General features: G+C 32.0%; 1 protein-coding gene across 1 annotated transcript in view; it reads left to right on the plus strand.

The window, feature by feature from the left end:
• Window positions 1–2,130: 2,130 nt before the first annotated feature.
• Window positions 2,131–18,875, plus strand: part of LOC124369757 (fatty acid synthase-like) — a 113,199-nt gene continuing 96,454 nt past the window's right edge. Inside the window, exons 1-5 of the mRNA XM_046827838.1 lie at window positions 2,131–2,255; window positions 7,158–7,301; window positions 14,539–14,679; window positions 15,636–15,809; window positions 16,941–17,141. Coding sequence (XP_046683794.1) covers window positions 7,166–7,301; window positions 14,539–14,679; window positions 15,636–15,809; window positions 16,941–17,141 — 652 coding nt within the window. The 5' untranslated portion in view covers window positions 2,131–2,255; window positions 7,158–7,165. The remainder of the gene's footprint in view (window positions 2,256–7,157; window positions 7,302–14,538; window positions 14,680–15,635; window positions 15,810–16,940; window positions 17,142–18,875) is intronic.

The raw sequence follows: 18,875 nt of genomic DNA on the forward strand, positions 1-18,875 counted from the left end.
CTGTGTGTGTGTGTATATATATATATATATATATATATATATATATATATATATATATATATATATATATATATATATATATATATATATATATATATATACACAAAACCCTATTACTCCCATCAGTACGTTTTCGCAAACAAACTCCTAAGGAAGTTTATGCACTAACATTTGTTTACAGATGAGTTATGTTTCTGATTTATCAAAAGTATCAAAAGTTGTTCCTAATTTCAAGAAAGGAGATAAGAATTACCACAGAACTTTCGCCCAGTTTCAATAGTATATATTTTTCTAAAATATTTGAGTCAATAATATAGAATCACCTAAATGTGTATTTTGAAGGAAATAAAATAATTTAAGTTTCTCAATTTGACTTCAGAAAAGGTATACAAACACTAACGGCAGTTCGCCAGATTGTTGTCAAAGAATTGGAGGCCTTCGAAAATAAGGAGAATATTATGCTAACTTTGTACGATTTAAATCAAGACCTATGATTGTATTAAATGTGATGCCTTATTTTGTAAATCCATCCCTATGGGTAGAGTTCCATTATGATGACAGGGACTATCCATTGAAACTTTTGAAAACTTATCTTAATAATCGGTACCAGTTTGTTGCTGTTAAAGGTAAACATTCTTAGGTTTGGTCCGTTTCTACAGGCATGTTGTAAGGATCAATTCTGGACCCATTTCCGATCCTCTAATAGCCTAAACCTTTAAATTTCCATCTTATAACAGATTCTAAAAGCTTTCATGATTGAAAAGCTTCCAGCTTATTGGAGTTCCGGTATCCTAGAATATCTTGATCTCTGACAATAGATCCTTCCTCCTCTACTCTGTTAGTAAACCAACTGGTCATTAATTCCACCACTCTTTTTGTATATTCTGATAGTTCTTCTTGGACTGAAATGTAGCCTTTTCATAGAAGTCCTTTCGTTATATAAGTTACCACAATAAAAACTCCATTGAAACATGGCATCAACAGAAGACTACACTTATTTCTGTTGTATATTAAATCAAAGTTCTTTAACATTAAATGTGTTTTCTTGTGCCTTCCAAAATTGTCATGATATTATTTAAGGTACATAAGTGATGGAACGGACTTGGACACATCCACACATGAGGACATGCTCTCATTGTTCAGGAATGTACAGAGTATAATACTGAGTAATCAGTTCTTGTATGACAATACCTTCAATCATACTTGGCGTATGGACTATAAAATTAATACATAATACAACACATTCGTAATTAATAATACTTATTAATATAAAAATACTATAATTATTTTCCTGACCATTTAACGAGGAAAAAAACGACAGAAAGTTTAAAGCCAAACCATTAATAACATTTCGCCGTTTAACTGTTGAAATGTTATTCAATAGTTAAATTAATTGTTTTGTTAATTTCTATAGTTGTGGAACATTGTATTTAATAGTTAAAACTCATAGATTTTAATTCTGTGATTGTTTGATGACGTTACCCAATTTACAATTTCTTAATAAAACCAAGAAAACTTCAAAAGAAATATTGTAGAAACTATGCAACATATTTTTTTAACTTAATGGAATAACATATGAATAAGTTTTGAAAGATGGCTGTATACCTTTCATTGATTGGTTCAGAGTTAAGATTACAATTAATAATATATCTCTTACAATAATTTATACTTCAAAGTAAAAATACATAATTTTCTTTACTTAAATGTTTACTACAGCAATATTTTTCTCTTATGTTTGAAGGAAAAGGAAAACAAAGGTTACAGACCCATTGCTCCAGTGATCCCTATGAATGCAATTCAGTAAATTAAAAGTGAAAGTGAGTCAGTCCATTAAAGCACCCAAAGGTAACATATATTTTTATCTTATACATGATATATATACACACACATTCTTTTAAAAAGGCATAAGATATTCCAAGGAGTGTTTTGTTAAAGCCAGAATATTTAATCAAAAATACACATGCTATCATTATATCAAACCACGAAGATCTGCCTTTATTTTTGCAAGGAAATGTTCGAAACTGCAATGTGATCTCCATCCACGTCAATCAAGTAATTAATTCACATTGTTCCGATGCTCCTGTTTAATATTCATCAACACTGAATAGTTTACCTAGTCTGCCTCACGTACGGTTCAGTCTTTGGGCTTGGTTATTGCAGTGAAGTGTTAATTCTTAGTAGTGGCTTCTTCTGCAAATCCTGTAAACGCTATACAAACCATTTTCCAAGTCTCATACCTGGACTTTGATTTAAAGGTAAGTATTTAAAATTATCATGCACTCCTTACTTAATGACAACTAAGAAATTTCACGTTATAAAAAATTTCGCAAACACAAACACATTAGATAGCAGTATTCTCAGCACACATTTGATGTATTACAAGGAATAGCTGAGGTGGGGCGTACTGAGTTCCGTTGTTTTTAAAAGCTTGTACATTTGAATGAGAATTCATTTGTGTATTCTAACTATTAAAGATTTATTGTCTCTAAAAAGGATCATTAAATAATAGCCCGGTGCCAAGAGAAACTAAAAGACTAGAGTTTAACATGGGTTTCGGACCATATTAACAATGCTGACCTCACTTACTACCCTATCCACCATTTTAGACGTTCTCTACTCTATATATTTAACCGCCAAGTGGCACGCGGACTGTACATGATGGCAAGATGGCAAGATGGCTAGACCGTTGTAAAATTTTAATACATAAAACTACTTCGCCTAAGGATAGGTGGATTACAACACTAATCTAAAGATTTCAGCCAATATTTTGCTAACGAAGTAATAAAGGAGTGGTGGTACATGGATGTTGTAAACAAATTAAAAATGTTAAACACGACGTTTGTTGAATCAGCATATGTTTCCATCTTCAGTTAGAGCATTCTGAACTGAAGCAGGAATAACCACTATTTAAAGCAAAAAAAATCCTTACTACTGAAGGTATTGAAATGAAGCCGGGCAATAGAAAAGTTGTCTATTAAGCTAGATAGAGGAAAAGAGTATATATTGATTCTTGAAAAGCCGGGTTTCAATTTTAGAGAAAATTGACCACAATTTTAACCATCTAACAAATTTTAAACAAACGTATGGTAAGAACTTGATTTGGATGATAATACTTTGTTAGTGTTTTAAACGTTATGCTATGATACCATGCACAAAATGCCAAAAATTAACAACTGAAAGTGACTTAAATTTGTTACTAAATGTCAGTAAATCATATAGGTACATGCAATATTGTACGTATTCAAGAATTAAAAAATGCGGACAATTTATCATATACTTTGTATATTATGCTGAGACAGATGACCTAATTTTAATTATGAATTACATTTATTCAATTACTTATTAAACTAAAATTAAATCCCTAATTTTCAGGTCAAAAGTATTTTGAAATTTATTCACTGTTTGGAATGGAAATAATGATAGTGTGTTAGGTTGGAAAAATAGCGACTCGCATATTTGAAATAAGCCGGAAGACTTACATTAAAGGGTTAGTGATTAGTCTCGCACATCAAACAAAAGTGACAAAAATAGCTAACTACGACATTGGGAATTGAAACTAGAGGTGATAAATAGGAACTTCTCCGGTTAACGCTGACTTTAAAATGAAATATATTATACCACTATATTATGTAACTGTGTTAGATGATCTGTGTCTTCTTAAGGGGAGTTGAACGTCAAAATTAAAAAAAAAAAATTATTAAAAAAAATATATTTTTTAAATATTTGGTTATTTCTGAACAATTTACAGCAGACCCCAAAAAAATAGTCTTTCCACTTAGCTTCTATGATTTTTCAAAGATAAGATTGCTTAACAAATTTTGTGTATTTCACGAGCTGCCTTCGTGCCTTTCATATAGTAATGTTTTAGTTGGCTGCAAAAGCTTGTTCAATGTATGTGAAAATTTATGTTGTTTTATTCCTCATCAAATCAACCCATATAATAAACTGATACAAAAATTAGAATGCGTTGGGCATGTGGAAAAATGTATGGGCTCTAGGCTGAGAAAGCTAAAACAGCAACTTGGTAGTACCCCACTTGAAGATGGAAATCCATTGAAAGGACCAGGTCGATTGACAGATAAAGTCATTGATGAACTGCAGGCCTTTTATGGCAAAAGTATTAGAGACAACTGCAATGACTTGACAGCAATGCTTTATGGACAACATACTTTCATAGGTTGTCGACTGCTGAGAAACCGTTACATCAACTTTGACCTCCACCACCCAACACCTGGTGTAATTACAGGACAGCACAGCAAGACAAAAAAGAAAATACCTACAGTCATAAACATTCCCTCCCAGAAGCTCTATTGACAGCTATAAAACCAAGATATAGGGATTTGTCAAAACTAGACCTTATAAAAAAAGTGCCTCCATGGCCAAACACAGAACGTTTAACAATGTTGTGTGGAACCGAATTCCAAAAAATGTGTTCGTAGGAAGAGAGACTCTTGATCTAGGTGTCCATGATGCTGTACTAACTTTTAAAGAGGGAAACATAGGAAGAATAAAGGTTTTAAAAGAGCTAGGAGTAAAGGACTGCGGCAGATACACCATAAGCGCTTTGAAAAATCTTGATGAAATCAGGATGAGGAAGGCAGATGTGAAAGCAGAATCAATGACTAAGGAGGCAAGAATTAAGAAAAGAAGACGACTATTAGGGGAAGAAGAGGAAATGGGTGACAGCTACTGCCCTGGAGGCTTTTAAAGGTGACATAATACTAAATATAAGTTGATTTTTTTGTTTTTTCGTCATTTCTGAAAAATGTGGTTTTTTAATGTATATGTACCTTTTTCTCAGAAACCATAAATGCTACACAACTGAAATTTTTGCTGCGTATAAAATAGTCTCATAGAAGTATATACCTCTAGTTTTATCTAATTTCATTCATAAATAGTTATTTAAACAAATATTTTATCTGTAAATAAAAAAATAAAAAGTTCAAAAAAATAAAAAAATTTTTTCTTTGGTTGTACTAATTATTTTACAAAGTTTTTAGAGCTATGTGTACAGTACATCATCCTACACCTTGTGAAAAAATTTCAACCTCCCACCTGCTATGAGTTCTGAGAAAAAGGTACATAAAGTTACCTTATTTTAACATGCGGTCTTATGGACCGTTCAACTCCCCTTAACTCACAAAGAATTTAAACGAGAATTGAAGTTCTTATAACATGGGGTTACTTAACTCCAGGGAGTTTAAGAGAATACCAATGTTTTTACACATTTCTTGTAAAGTAAAGTAAAGAATGTCTTATTTTACCAGGCGAAGTTAGGGCTAAGAAGCCCTCTCTAACTCTTAACCTGGGGACCAACGGCAGGTGACTTCTGAACCACCAGCAATGGCCGGGCAGGCGGGCCGCTTGCAAGGACAGGATCGCTCAGCGGTCACCTATCCAAGCAGCGGCCACGCTCGACGTTGCTTGATCTGGTTATCTTGCGATAACCGCCGTACCCGCTACACTACGCCATTGGCAACTTACTTAACTCCAGGGAGTTTAAGAGAATACCAATGTTTTTACACATTTCTTGTCTTTACCACCGAATGAAAATTAAATTAACTGAAACTACCCATCACAACCGTAGCATCTAAATTAGACTCAACTTTTTCTGGTTGGAAATTACAACGATTGTCCTCACAAATATTACGAAATAAGAACTCCAACGTTAAGGAATATCAGGAATTCGTTACAATAATGAATTTACTAAATATAATGCAATTCGTGTTCAAAAGCAATGTAAGATGTCCACATTCAGCTAATGATAGTTCTGTCTTATAGAGCTTTCTCCAAGTGATTTTGTGGGTCTGTTGATAACTGAGGATTAAACTATTCATTGTGCGGAACAGTTTAATAAATCCGAAATATCAATAAATTAAAAATATATTAAAGACATAAAAACAACATTATTACATTCATATATTAAAATGTTTGAAAAGTAAATATAATATATTTTCGGTATAAGATTTGTTCTTCGGATTTTTAAAAACAGGTAATTCAAGATATTAGTAATAAGGCGCTTTGTGACTACAGTTTATCATTAAGCCCTTAATTATTTCATTTATAGATAAATCCTATTTCATTAAAATTAGTAAGATCAAAGACGGCCCTCTTATGAGGACTCGCTCTCTTTCCGAAATGATTAAAAATACAATAACAATGAATCTGAGTTCAAATAATGAGATCAAATACTTAAACAAACCAACAAATTTAGCAATCAAGAATAGTGAAATACATGGAATTCAGAAAATACAGACAAAAGCCCTATAGTTTAGATACACAAACATAAAACCACTCTAAATTCATATCTTGGTTTGTAGATGTTTGTGGTTATGCTTAAAATAATCATGATTAATTAACGCTTTCAATACAAAATTGTAATTTCACAATAATTTGTAAGCAATTAATGTTTAAAAATTACAAAATACATATTTATCAGTTTCAAAGTGAATCCGAAACCGGTTGTGAAATCAATAATTAAATTGAAAATGTAATTTGGATGTTACATTTCCCTAACATGCCACAACCGGAAAACATAAGCTTAACAAATAGGTAAAAAAAATACCAAAACTTTGGAGCTTTATTTGATGGCTTTGAATAACAACTGAAAACGCATATCTACTGATATTGTGTACATTTCATTAAAGTTACGAAGGATTCATTGTCTTGAGAACTCTAAAAAAAACTTATAATTTAATTTTTGTTTTATATCCCATTCTACAAACCGGGCCAAACTTTAAATATTTATTTTAAGAGTATTTGAAGAGTTTTTGATAATATGTTAGTCCTGAAACCTTTGCAATTAATATAGCTACAATTGCAAAGTCATTTATCCTTCACATCATTTTGGTACTAGAGGTTAATATCAAAATGTTATCAGATCCACCCAAAAGGAAAACTATGCACAATAGCTTAAAACAATAATGATTATGTCTCTTAAAACTATGTGTATGAAATAAGTGTTGCGTTAGTAACTTAAAGTTCAATTAATCAACAAAACTCAAGTATTTATTGAATTCATATCTCATCTAGAAACATTTTCTAGAATTGATATTTTTATATAAGGTTTGTAAAGTATAGAACTCATCAAACTACGTTTGAAAACAACAGTTACGGGTTTAAATACATGGTCACTTATTAAGTTATTGTGGTTTTAGTTGCAGATATGAGCAGATTAGAAAATAGCGTCGTCATTGCTGGCATCGGTGGGAAGTTCCCTGAGTCAGACAATGTGCTTCAACTTCAAGAAAAACTTTTCGCAAAAGAAGACTTTATCACCAATAACCTCAGATGGACACCGGGTAAGTTGACTCAATTACACACAACACAAACTCACCCTGGCATGTAAAGTGTCATTGCTATATCAATTTATATTTGTAAAGGGTTTCATGTAACTATTACCATTGTTGGTATGTAATAAACCGTTGACGACAAAAAAGAAAAACATTAATGACGTGCGCTTGGCAGGCAAGCAGTTTTGGTGTTGGCATGATATTACAGTTACTTCAACAGTGAAGATAATCCAGGAACCAGGCAATACGGTATCGCGGTCCTTGTTCTTTAAAATTTTATTCTGCCTACTCACTAGGTTAATAATGAGCGTATCAAAGTATTTCTCAGTTCATGTATAAAACCATTTTAAGTATTTGAAAAATGCGTTACAGTAAGCAAAATGTATAAGCAATGTTAAAACTCAATCATGAACAGTCATGAAAACTGTCATAAAACAATTACAAAGTAACTTATAAGTAACTCCGCATACGACAAAATATTTAGCCACTTGATAATTTTTAACTAATATACTTGAGAAAACGAGTTTTCACTGTTTTATTGAATTTGTATTTGGAAATATTGCTATTTATACAAAAAATAAATACAGTTGTCTCAGTTTTTATCACAGTTGAAGAAGCATTGTTCAAAAATGTGTATTTGTTATGTATATAACTATTGGTCTTCACTGTACTTATATCTTATGTTACTATGACGGTTTTAAAGATAAGTTTCTTCTCCTGAAATATAAGCTTTCCGTTTTGAAACATCTGGAATTTGAGGTTAGTGGAATTTTAAGTGAAGAGTAAGGTTATAATAAAGTAATATTATATATATATATATATATATATATATATATATATATATATATATATATTAATGTATTAATGTAATGAAAATAACTAAAACCCTTTAAAGGGTTTTAGTTATTTTCATTACATTAATATAAATAGATAACCCTATAAGTGGAGTTAATAACATAAACAAATATATATATATATATATATATATATATATATATATATATATATATATAAATATATTCACATACACAATTTGATATTTGTGATGTTTTGGTAAATAACCACGTACGCATAGAGAGACAAAAATGACACAGATTGAAACATTTTCGAGACATTGTTATATAGTATTTTATTTGATTGTTTAGACCCAAGAAAAATAATTCCCTAAACATATCGACAGTTGTTTAACATTATATAATTATTCACCCATGACTGTTACGACATCATGTAATAAACATGTCTAATCCAATATAATATTCGGTTTTCAAAACAGTCGACTTTATTAATGATTTTGTTTTTTCCGCGTATGTATTGAATTAAATTGTGGGTTTCACCCCATAAAATTCAGATGATGTACTTTAATTTATTTAGTTGAAAAATTAGTGATTGTAATAAGCGATTTGAAAAGTTTTATTGAAGAAATTATTATTATTAAGAAATTTAATTTGTTATTTCTTAAACTATAATGAATTTCTTTAATAAATTTATAATTCAACAAAACGTTTGTAACTTTAATCCGAAATATAATGTAATGTAAGAATATAATGTAAGAATTCCCAAGTTTCGTTTAAATACTCAAGATCTTGTCACATATTTAATTAATTTCCGTTCATAATTTCAGAAAAAATAATGTAATATTTTAAACTCAATATCTATGTAACTGAAAATGACAGACAGTGAGTTTTTATCTAAGTAAATATGAAAAATTTCGTCAGTAAAATTACGAATTTTAAAACAGTGTAATAATATTATGTAATATTTTAGGATTATATTTTGAATTTTCATTGAGTATATTCTTAAACAAATTTGTATGTTTCTTATAAATTAAACTTCAATTACAACAAAGTCCATATCATGTAAAAAATAATTCCTCTTTTCTTCAAACTTATAGCGATTAAATAAAAAAATTAAAGTAAATCAATTAATTGTTATAAAATACACTCGATACGTGTAGCTATTTTAATTAAAATGGATTGCATATAAATACGGAAAATAATAAAACAAATAATAAAGATTAACAGCGCATGGTTTCTGGATTTGGTTTTAGTTATAATGTGTAAATTTTGTTGGGGTGAAATAAATAATAAAAATATAATGTTTAGTTACGGTTACATTAGTGACTAAAAGCCTTGCATGGAGTTCAAATACCAACTCATCTAACGTCCAATTCACATAGGCGCATTGTTCTACCACTGCGCAATTTAATAAATAGTGAACATTCCTATTCATCACTATGTATGGCAATTGTTAATAACTAACATTCATCTTTATGCACCGAATTGTTGAAATTTTATTTTCTGAAAACATACACTGCATTTTATAAGAAATAATTTAATTTTTATTTTGAGCGTAGATTTAGTCATACAGTACGAACATAAAATAGAGATTAGTAAAACAATTGTTAATTGCCATACCATAATAACTTATGGTTGATTATTTTAAATTACAAATAGAGTGGCTTGTCGGTTATGGAAAATCTATTGTTTTAACTTCCATTTATTTCTATACACATTGCAATTTAGTAACACTATTTGTCCCAGATTGTTAGTTTTCACATAGGTGTAACCACTTGCCTATTTCGTAGGCCAAGTTAAAATATTTCTGATGAATTCCTACTTAGACTAACCTTTAATCTACACCCAATTTTGTTTATAGTTTCTTATATAAATAGTTTATGAAAAATAAAATAAACATTTATCTAATATTATTTTTTAACATAAATTCATATTTTTTGAATTAGATTTCTAAGAACGAATGCCTAATCTAGTAAAGTAGTTGTTCTCACATTTTTCAATACAGTGACACAATGTTCAAACGTTTTGGTTAAAAACGTAGATACGTTTATTTATCATATGATTTTTATCATATGTCTTTCCCTATATTAACATCTCTTTTAACCCCTCTGTATAAAAATTTAAAGTCCCCACTTTAGCCAACAGGAGTAGTTATTTTTGTTGTAAAATGATGAGGGAAAACAGTGTAATTCAGTACATAAACATATGTATAGTAAGATCCAAAGTGACTATGAGATCTGGAATAATTGCTTTAAATTACAAAGGAGGATGCGATATCTGCCAATAAATATGTTTGGTTTCTAAACCATCATTTTGTTTAAATCGTTCTTATCCATTGTCCTGTTGAGATCAGGAGAGTTCAGTATACTAGAGCTTTCTTCGTGGCAGCTGATCAGTACCTTGTAGCAACTGGAATTATTTCCTCTCTCATCCTCCAATGACTTCCACAGTCTACTCTTGACGTCCCGCACACGTTATCTGCACTAACGCCTAACAAACGTCATTGCCGGTGGCTACAAAGAACAAATTTCAGGTACTATCGAATTGAAATAAATTACAACCTGCTTCCATATCGACTTTAAAAATGTAACACTAATAGAAAACCGAGCATAAACTCCAAGAAACCACATACATTTCTAACTTTCGTCCCTCACTTTAAATATATTAGTATCAGAGGTGACAGCCCCAACGGCTTGTGCATTCCCGGCGCACGTCTGCTTGATGTTATGAGCCAGGATCAAACATCACCGGAGCCCGACCCCTGCTGCGAGGGACTGATCGTCGGCACCAAAACCTGGCAGTCGATGAGCAGCGGTACATCTGCCGCCATCTAGAGGCATACATCACTGCGTGTCAGGCCAAATCGGGGAACACCAAGCTCGTCCTCGCCACTCTGCCGCACCGTCACTACCTTGTACATTGACAACCCCATTCATGATCAGACCGTGCTCGTGAATGCCTTTATTGAAGCACTTCCGGATGATGATCTTTGATGGAATCGGCCAGTGGTTTTACACGAGACACGGTCATCACTTTTCTATGTGAAGCAAGTGACTACTGGCGGTGGTGATTAAGGAAAGCCTTGCAGCCCTGAGTCCCTCCCCTCCTGTGACCGCGAGACCCACGCCCACGCCGCTGCCGCTACCTGTGAGAGTCCCCTCACCCACTACACTACCTGCAGTGCCTGCTGCTGCTCTGGAGTCGGCTGCCACACAGCAGCATATTATCATATATGCGGAGGCCGTCAGTGGATCGCCAGTCCCAACTAATGTACATTTATCTTCATATTTAGGAATCCTGCCCGCAATCGACGGAGGAAATTGACGGTTGGTCCAAAGCTACGACTGCTTCATCAAAATAATCAATCGGTCACCAACAAAACGGATGAAATCCAACTGATGTGTGAGGATCAAGAAACAGATATACTTGTTGTGACCGAAAACAGTTTTAACAACGAAAACCTTCACCTTTTTCAAGGTGATATTCAAAATGGCAAATATGCCAACGTTTTTTTAGACACCGCTGCAAAGGAGGAGGCGTAGCCATATTTTTCAAAAATCAATTTTTATTTTTCACATTTTTAATTCACCAATTAATTCCAACAATTAATTGGTACATTTCTGCATAATGTAAATCTACAGTGCATTAATGTACTACATTACTTAAGTTCATTACCTTACTGTACTGTATTGGTACCTGAAACCAATAATATAATATGTTCATCTCAATCTAGGTTCTATCATAACTTCTCTACAATTTTCGCCGTTTCTTAATTTATTCGAAAAGTAGTGACTACTATTGAGTGAAATGAGCACGATTTTACTCTCTTTGCCGATTTAATTAAGGCTTTTGAGGTTGTAGCCCAGGGTGGCTTTAAGGTTGAATATTTTAATCTAGACTGAGATATATTATTTGAAAATTAGTTTTATTTAGAATGTTTTTAAATTTTTTGTTCCACGTGGATTTCTTTGTCGTCTGGGTACTCGGACCGCGAGAGTTTCAGAGAATATTTTCCGACACATAGCATCTTATCACTCCCCTCTTTATTATTTTTTATTTGCTTTAAATTTAATTTAGAATAGCAACAATTTGTTTAAACTTCCAGTACATACCTCCAGCAGTATGAACTAAAATTAGTTAAAGATATAGAAATTGAAGTAATCGTACATATTTATAAAAATTTAATTCTTTACTTTGGTCATATTTAACTCCTCAAAACTAGGACGTTATTTGGTCGGAAAGGCATTTTACTGTTTGCATGAAGTTCTGGGGTTTATTTTCATATGACATTTACTTTATAATAATAATTTTATATTATTATTTATGTATTTATATTTATATGTGTATATCATATCACTTAAAAATACGAACTTGAAGTCAGATATTATTTCAATGACCACGATATTTCTTTATTGTTTTTATAAACATTAGATGAAAATATGTTATAAAATAATAAATGGGTTATTCTATAACTTACATATAACAGAAATTCACCTCCAAAGGGTTAAAAGTTAATAATTTTATTTTTTTATAAATTTTGTACTTTTTTAATACTACCACTATCGGTAATCATTAATAACACAAGTCACTAATACACAACTAGTGCCAACAACGACAGCGATGAGAACTATGGCAAGACTATCACAAATGATCTGTTTAAATAGGTGACCGGTAGGTAATCATTACTCGTTCTCTCTTGTCCGAAGCGCTGAAGGTGGGAAGCGACAGTGTCTATATTATTTGAAGGGTCGCAGACGGACTCATCATTCCGAAACATTAAAAGGCATGAGTCTTATGTCAGCTGTTAGTTCAAATATCAAAACAAACAAATTAAAACTGAACTATGATACATTGTTCGACTATGAGTAGGCCTTATACTCGTACTTTCAGTTTAACGCAAGTTAAAATATAGTTTGAATATTTGTATCAATGGGGGGGGGGGTGTACAACTCCCAAAACTCCTGTACACCTATGACTGTGATGCCATCAAGTGAGAACACCACCATAACACACTTTTTTTTGCATTAATCATGAAAAATGTATATGAGCTAGGCCTTTTTATTTAGAGATTTGTATTCACGCACATGAGTACGTATCTGTCCTTAAATATATTCAGGCGATAGGAATATCAGCTTTATCAAAGTCGCTATATCACCACTTTAGTGTATTACAACTTTTAACTAACCATATTACAAATAAATAATATAATGCCTTTCTAACACTTAGTAGTAACGTTAACGCTTCTGGTGGCCACTACGCCTAACGATGTAGGTTCCTAACGACCAGTTAGCAAATATGACATAAAACTGTTAGTACAACAATATCACTTTTTGAGACCAGTTAATCACTACAGTAGCAAAATGCATTGACATCCATAATTATTAGTAATCGAGTGTGTTTGTCATATGTGTTGTGCTACTTTCTGAAAATACTTTGACAACCTAAATAAGGACACTCGATATTTCATCAGTAAACCCTTGCTGTTTATGCAGTTCATTATGAATTGCAAGTATTGGGGGGTTTTTATAGTATACTTTCAAATGTGTCATCGTTTACATAGCACGCGATATATTTGTAGTTGCCATTTTCATTTTACTGTAATGTCCCCTGTACCCTGTTATTCTACTAGTAAAGGTATAAAATACCTTGCATTTGCTGGCTACACCATATCGAAATATCTTAATTTACAACACTTATTGAGTTAACAGGTTAGGTTGACAATCGATATGAAGTAAATGTACAAACAAAATAAATAATAAATATTATTGTTATTTTTTGTTTTTGTATGGTAATGTCCAAACTATTTCACAGCGGCGTAACGAGGACTTGGTTTTTGGGGGGAGGGATTGAATGTGGTTGAAGAGCACAACACAACGGGGGTATGGAATAAACCTGAATAAACCTAAATTTAAATCAATTAGATAGGTATAATTTAAAGTAAACCATTTCACTGCTGTGTTGCAAACAAGTTTGAGTGATTTTATGCGTATATTTCTATTAATGTTTAGGGCTTTGTATTCTCTTCATCCCCCTCTTACTTAAACCAGTGCATCTCAACCCTTAGTATTAAAAAATAAAGGAACGTTAAATAGAAACCATACATTTATTTAAATTTGCAGCGGTTTGTAAGCAGGACATGAAACTTTCTGCTGAACATCGTGTAAATTTACATTATAGTATCAAAGACAAAATCATAACAGTGACAATACGATTATCATTCAAATTTCATATTATAAAACAACAATATAATATAATAATTGCATTAAGATAATGATAGTCAGAAAAATGCCAACCAAGAGTCTGAGTCTTGAATGTTCAACCCAGTGAGCGTGTACTCAAACATAAACAAACACAGTAATGCATTATACAGGTAGTACGGGTATTATATTAATATTTAACCGAATATCTGTGATACAGGATTATATTTAAAATTAATCTTACTACTTTTGCAGATACGGTTGGTGTTGGTAAAATACATGACATCGATACTTTTGACACATCTCCATTCAAAATGCACAGCAAGCTGGTGCGAGCTACAGATCCCACCACGACTCAGACACTGGAACGTGCTTTCGAAGCAATAATTGATGCAGGTACGTACAATAAATGTTTCATGTTTCATTGTTTCGTCCCGTTTCTTAAACTATTTCTAGTAAAATTAAACATATATTTTTATTATTAATATTGGTAAAAGGTTAAGTAATATATTTTACGGTGTAAAACTAACAATATATTTTTGTATTGTAGATTTGGTGGTAATGTATGCAATTGCTTCCAAATCAGGTATAACGAATGCACTGAAATCTTTTTCAATCTTAGTATTGTGTGCACTACCCGTCCTTGGCACGGAAGAGTCCGCACTATATTTTAATACATTTTGTGTGACATAACAAAGTTTGATCAAAACGTACGATTTGTTTTTACTATAGTAGACATTTGCCAAAACATACAATGCATAATTTAACACACGATATATTAATTTAATATTTAATAAATATAAAGTGTTAAACATCTTTCCTAATTCGTTAATGAGATAAATCTCGTAGAAACGTACAGGATCAATGACATGTAGCGATCATAACAATGTAGACGTGCTGTGATACATAGATCGTATAAGCTGTCGTCAGATATTAATATCACGTGCTTAATATTCTACATACGTTCTGTATACTTTGCATGTTGTAATTTTATTACTTATTAAACTTTTTAACAGATCTATTTTGAAAAAAACTATATCAGAACTGTTCTGGTTCCGTCGAAAAGGATTAAGTTGCAGAGCCGTGATAGATTATAAAGCTCGGAATGGTGGTTAGTTTTACTACCCAAATATTATGAAATTGGAACATACGAAACCAGTGTATCATGTTTGTAATATCTGCGTGGCTTGCTTACTTTGAAACCTACATTCTAGCACGAAATCAGTATGCAATGATAGAATGGGATGTAAATCTTCTTAATAACAGAACGTAAAGCTCCTACACAATTAATAATATAAAATATTCTATTAAGAAAATATCTAAAACTAAACCCAGCTGTAATTTGACTGTAGGAATGAACCCTTTTGCAATGAGTGGCCGCAACATCGCTGTCATATCTGCGTCGATGGTGTCCGACTCCGAGAACACACGAGCTGGCACATCCTACGAAGCTTCTGGCTTCACAATTATGGGACACAACCGTTCAATGGTCTCCAATCGTATATCATACACATTTAACTTCACAGGTATTCGACAACACTTTGAAAAATCCTATGATCATGTAACTGGTTTGCTAAAAGATCTGTAATACCATTAGAACATGCTTAAAATAAACTCTTGGTGACATTGTTAATCTTGAGCGGGTATTGTTCATGTGAAAATTAATACGATGATGTATGATTTAAAAAAAATTATCATTAATTATTTAATTTATCTTTAATTATAGGTTTTGTTGGTATATATATGTTTTAGATATATTGAAGATTTTATATTACTTGCTCATTTATGTAGCGAACATTTTGAAACTCTACACAATTAATAAATTAGGTTTAAAAAATATTATGTGAAAATTAAAGCTCCCTAACAATTGTAGAAACAAATTAGTGACATTTCTTGAGTTACCTGATTTCATTACCGCATTGCAGTTTTAAAGAAGAACAGCTGTTTAGTAACGCTCATTGTTGAAAACAGCTGTTTGTGGGAATAATATTGCTTGTGCTATAAAAACATAACATAACCTCCTCCATTAGAGGAACCTAGAGGATCAAATGAGGAAACAGAAGTACTAGTACGCATCAGTGCTCCCCTCTCCAGGTAAACCGAAATCACTAAGGAAGGTTGAACTTGGATTGACTAATATATATAATTAAACTAGAAAATTATATGTACAAGCCTGACTTTATTGACCCCCATTTTATAGGAACTTTTAACGTCAACTCAAATTAGCTCAAAACCAAGTCATTTCATAAAGTTAAAAAAATCAAGAAATTCATTGTTACTGGGAGTCTAAACTGGAAAGGAATTATCTAATGCGATAATAAACCTTTACTGTATATACTAGCATTACAAGTGTAGATATCAGCAGTATTGTTTCTTGAGTTAAACATTATTAGACATGGAACAAATTATAAGTTTAGCCCCTATGGAATTTTAAGGCCTAAATATTTTACAACTTTACTGTTATGTTTATTTTAAATTTGTTTTTCTGTAGCTCTAAGAAACGTATTATTATTGTTTTAAGTAGCCTAAGAATGTTATTCTTAAAATACATTCTATCAATTGAGCAAGAAAAACATTCAAAAAGATGAATATTCAACAAGGGTTAATAAACTAAACCTTTTTTAGTTTTATAACCTAATTTTTCTTGTGCTTTATAGGACCCAGTTATAGTGTGCACACTTCCTGGGCGGGCGGAGCACGTGCACTGGAGCTGGGAGCAGAGTTGATCGCGCGTGGCTTCGTCGAGGCTGCTGTCGTGTCCACAGCAAGTTTAATATTTTTCAAGGCAACAGGACTGGAATATGAATACATGAACATGTCAACTCCAGGTGGACGTTGTCGTTCTTTCGATGCTGATGGTGAGTCTTTCTGTGGACGTGACTAAATGACTATAGATGACATAAAACAGTTTATTTACTGTGTTGCGTGTTGGCCAATGTGAGAGTTTGCACTGCTATTCTACCACTACTCTGAGATATTGGGGTTGAACAGATTGTATAGTATGTTATACTCCTCTGACTTCATTTCCTTTTAAAGGCTCTTAGCCGTAGGTCATAAAACGCGGCTTACTTTCGGTGACGTATTCTCCAAATATTTGTTCTATCTACTTTAATAAAGCAAGACGTAGTCACTCAGTGTCGGGTGCTTTGAGAAGTGTTACAAACTTAAACTTTTGTACACCGATACATATTGGAGTGCACGTGGTAGGAAAACTCTGATATTCTCAACTTTTTCTTTTGAAGTAATTTGAGGAAACTAAACAAATACACAAGGAGTTCATGTAAACAACAATATGCACGCTTAGTGTGCAAACGCATATTGAATACGCTAGGATTAAAGTTCGAATGTCTGGTAGCAACGGTTTGCCACAGAAAAGGATGAATCAGCGAGCTATGTATATGTTTGGACCCAAAAGCGCGAAAAGCGTTATATAAATAAAAAGTGTGTCTTGTAGAAATGTATCCATTTACTGTCGGTTCAGTAGTTTTAATCCAGACTAGACTATTGTTAATTTTAAAAACCCTCGAAAAATAGTTAAGGTCCACAAAGTACACATTATCACATCAATTAAAAAAAAAATGTTTTGAGGGTAAACTCTAATAGTAATAACTGTATACATATTCTGTATCTTCCAGCCCAAATTTATTGTTAGTTATTTGTTTAAAGTGCATTATGACATGGGTGATTTGAAAAGATAACAAGATTTCACATTTGCTAACATATGACGATGGCGAATGTCCTAGATTCTGTTGTCCTTAGTGCTCAGTGCATTTCCGTCATTGGCTAGATTCCTCTATCAATCATGGCAACTGTCGACCTTATTTTTAATCCAAATAATATGATTTAAAAAGACATCTACTTCACAAAAAAACTAAACATAAGTAATTTGGTTTCATATGACACCCTGTCACGCCAACCTATTAGTGTATTGTATTAAAATTAATAGAACAATTAAATATTAAGTAAATGTTGTTCTAAGCTATAATATAAAATTCAATGTGAACTCTCCTTATGCAAATACTTTTTAAGGCGTGCGTTGTTTTGATAGTAACATAAATTGGTAACAGTAGTATGTTATGGACTGAAGAGGTTTTTCGTATGAAAGCTGTTGTGAACATTTTATATTTATTAAAAATTGTAGTGAGTTATACCTGAATACTTGTATATTGGATCTTTGACCAAACAGTTGATAGTGATGTATTGCGTCATTTAATATACATAAACCAAGTTATATTTACCATCAGTGCGCCACGAGACGGTTCACAGTATCAGATGCCTATATGTACAAGATATTTTAAAACTGTCTGAAGGTGATCACTTTAAAAAAGCATTATTAAATCACAATACAGTGTCTTGCCATTTTCATTTCATAAACGTCTTGTAAAGAGTTTATTGTCAATATATATTTGTTTATATATACTATATTGCACGTTCTTATAAACGAAGGTAAAGTATACATAATTTAATTATTAATCTTAGAAGTAACTTCTTTATTACTATATTTGGTCTTCAAACTGTTTGGAAACCTTCGAAATCTTTCATAGGTTGAAGGTTTTCTTTAGCATACAAAACAAAATATAGAGGCAATATAG

This window comes from Homalodisca vitripennis, chromosome X (genome assembly GCF_021130785.1).
Source record: "Homalodisca vitripennis isolate AUS2020 chromosome X, UT_GWSS_2.1, whole genome shotgun sequence".
Taxonomy (NCBI): domain Eukaryota; kingdom Metazoa; phylum Arthropoda; class Insecta; order Hemiptera; family Cicadellidae; genus Homalodisca; species Homalodisca vitripennis.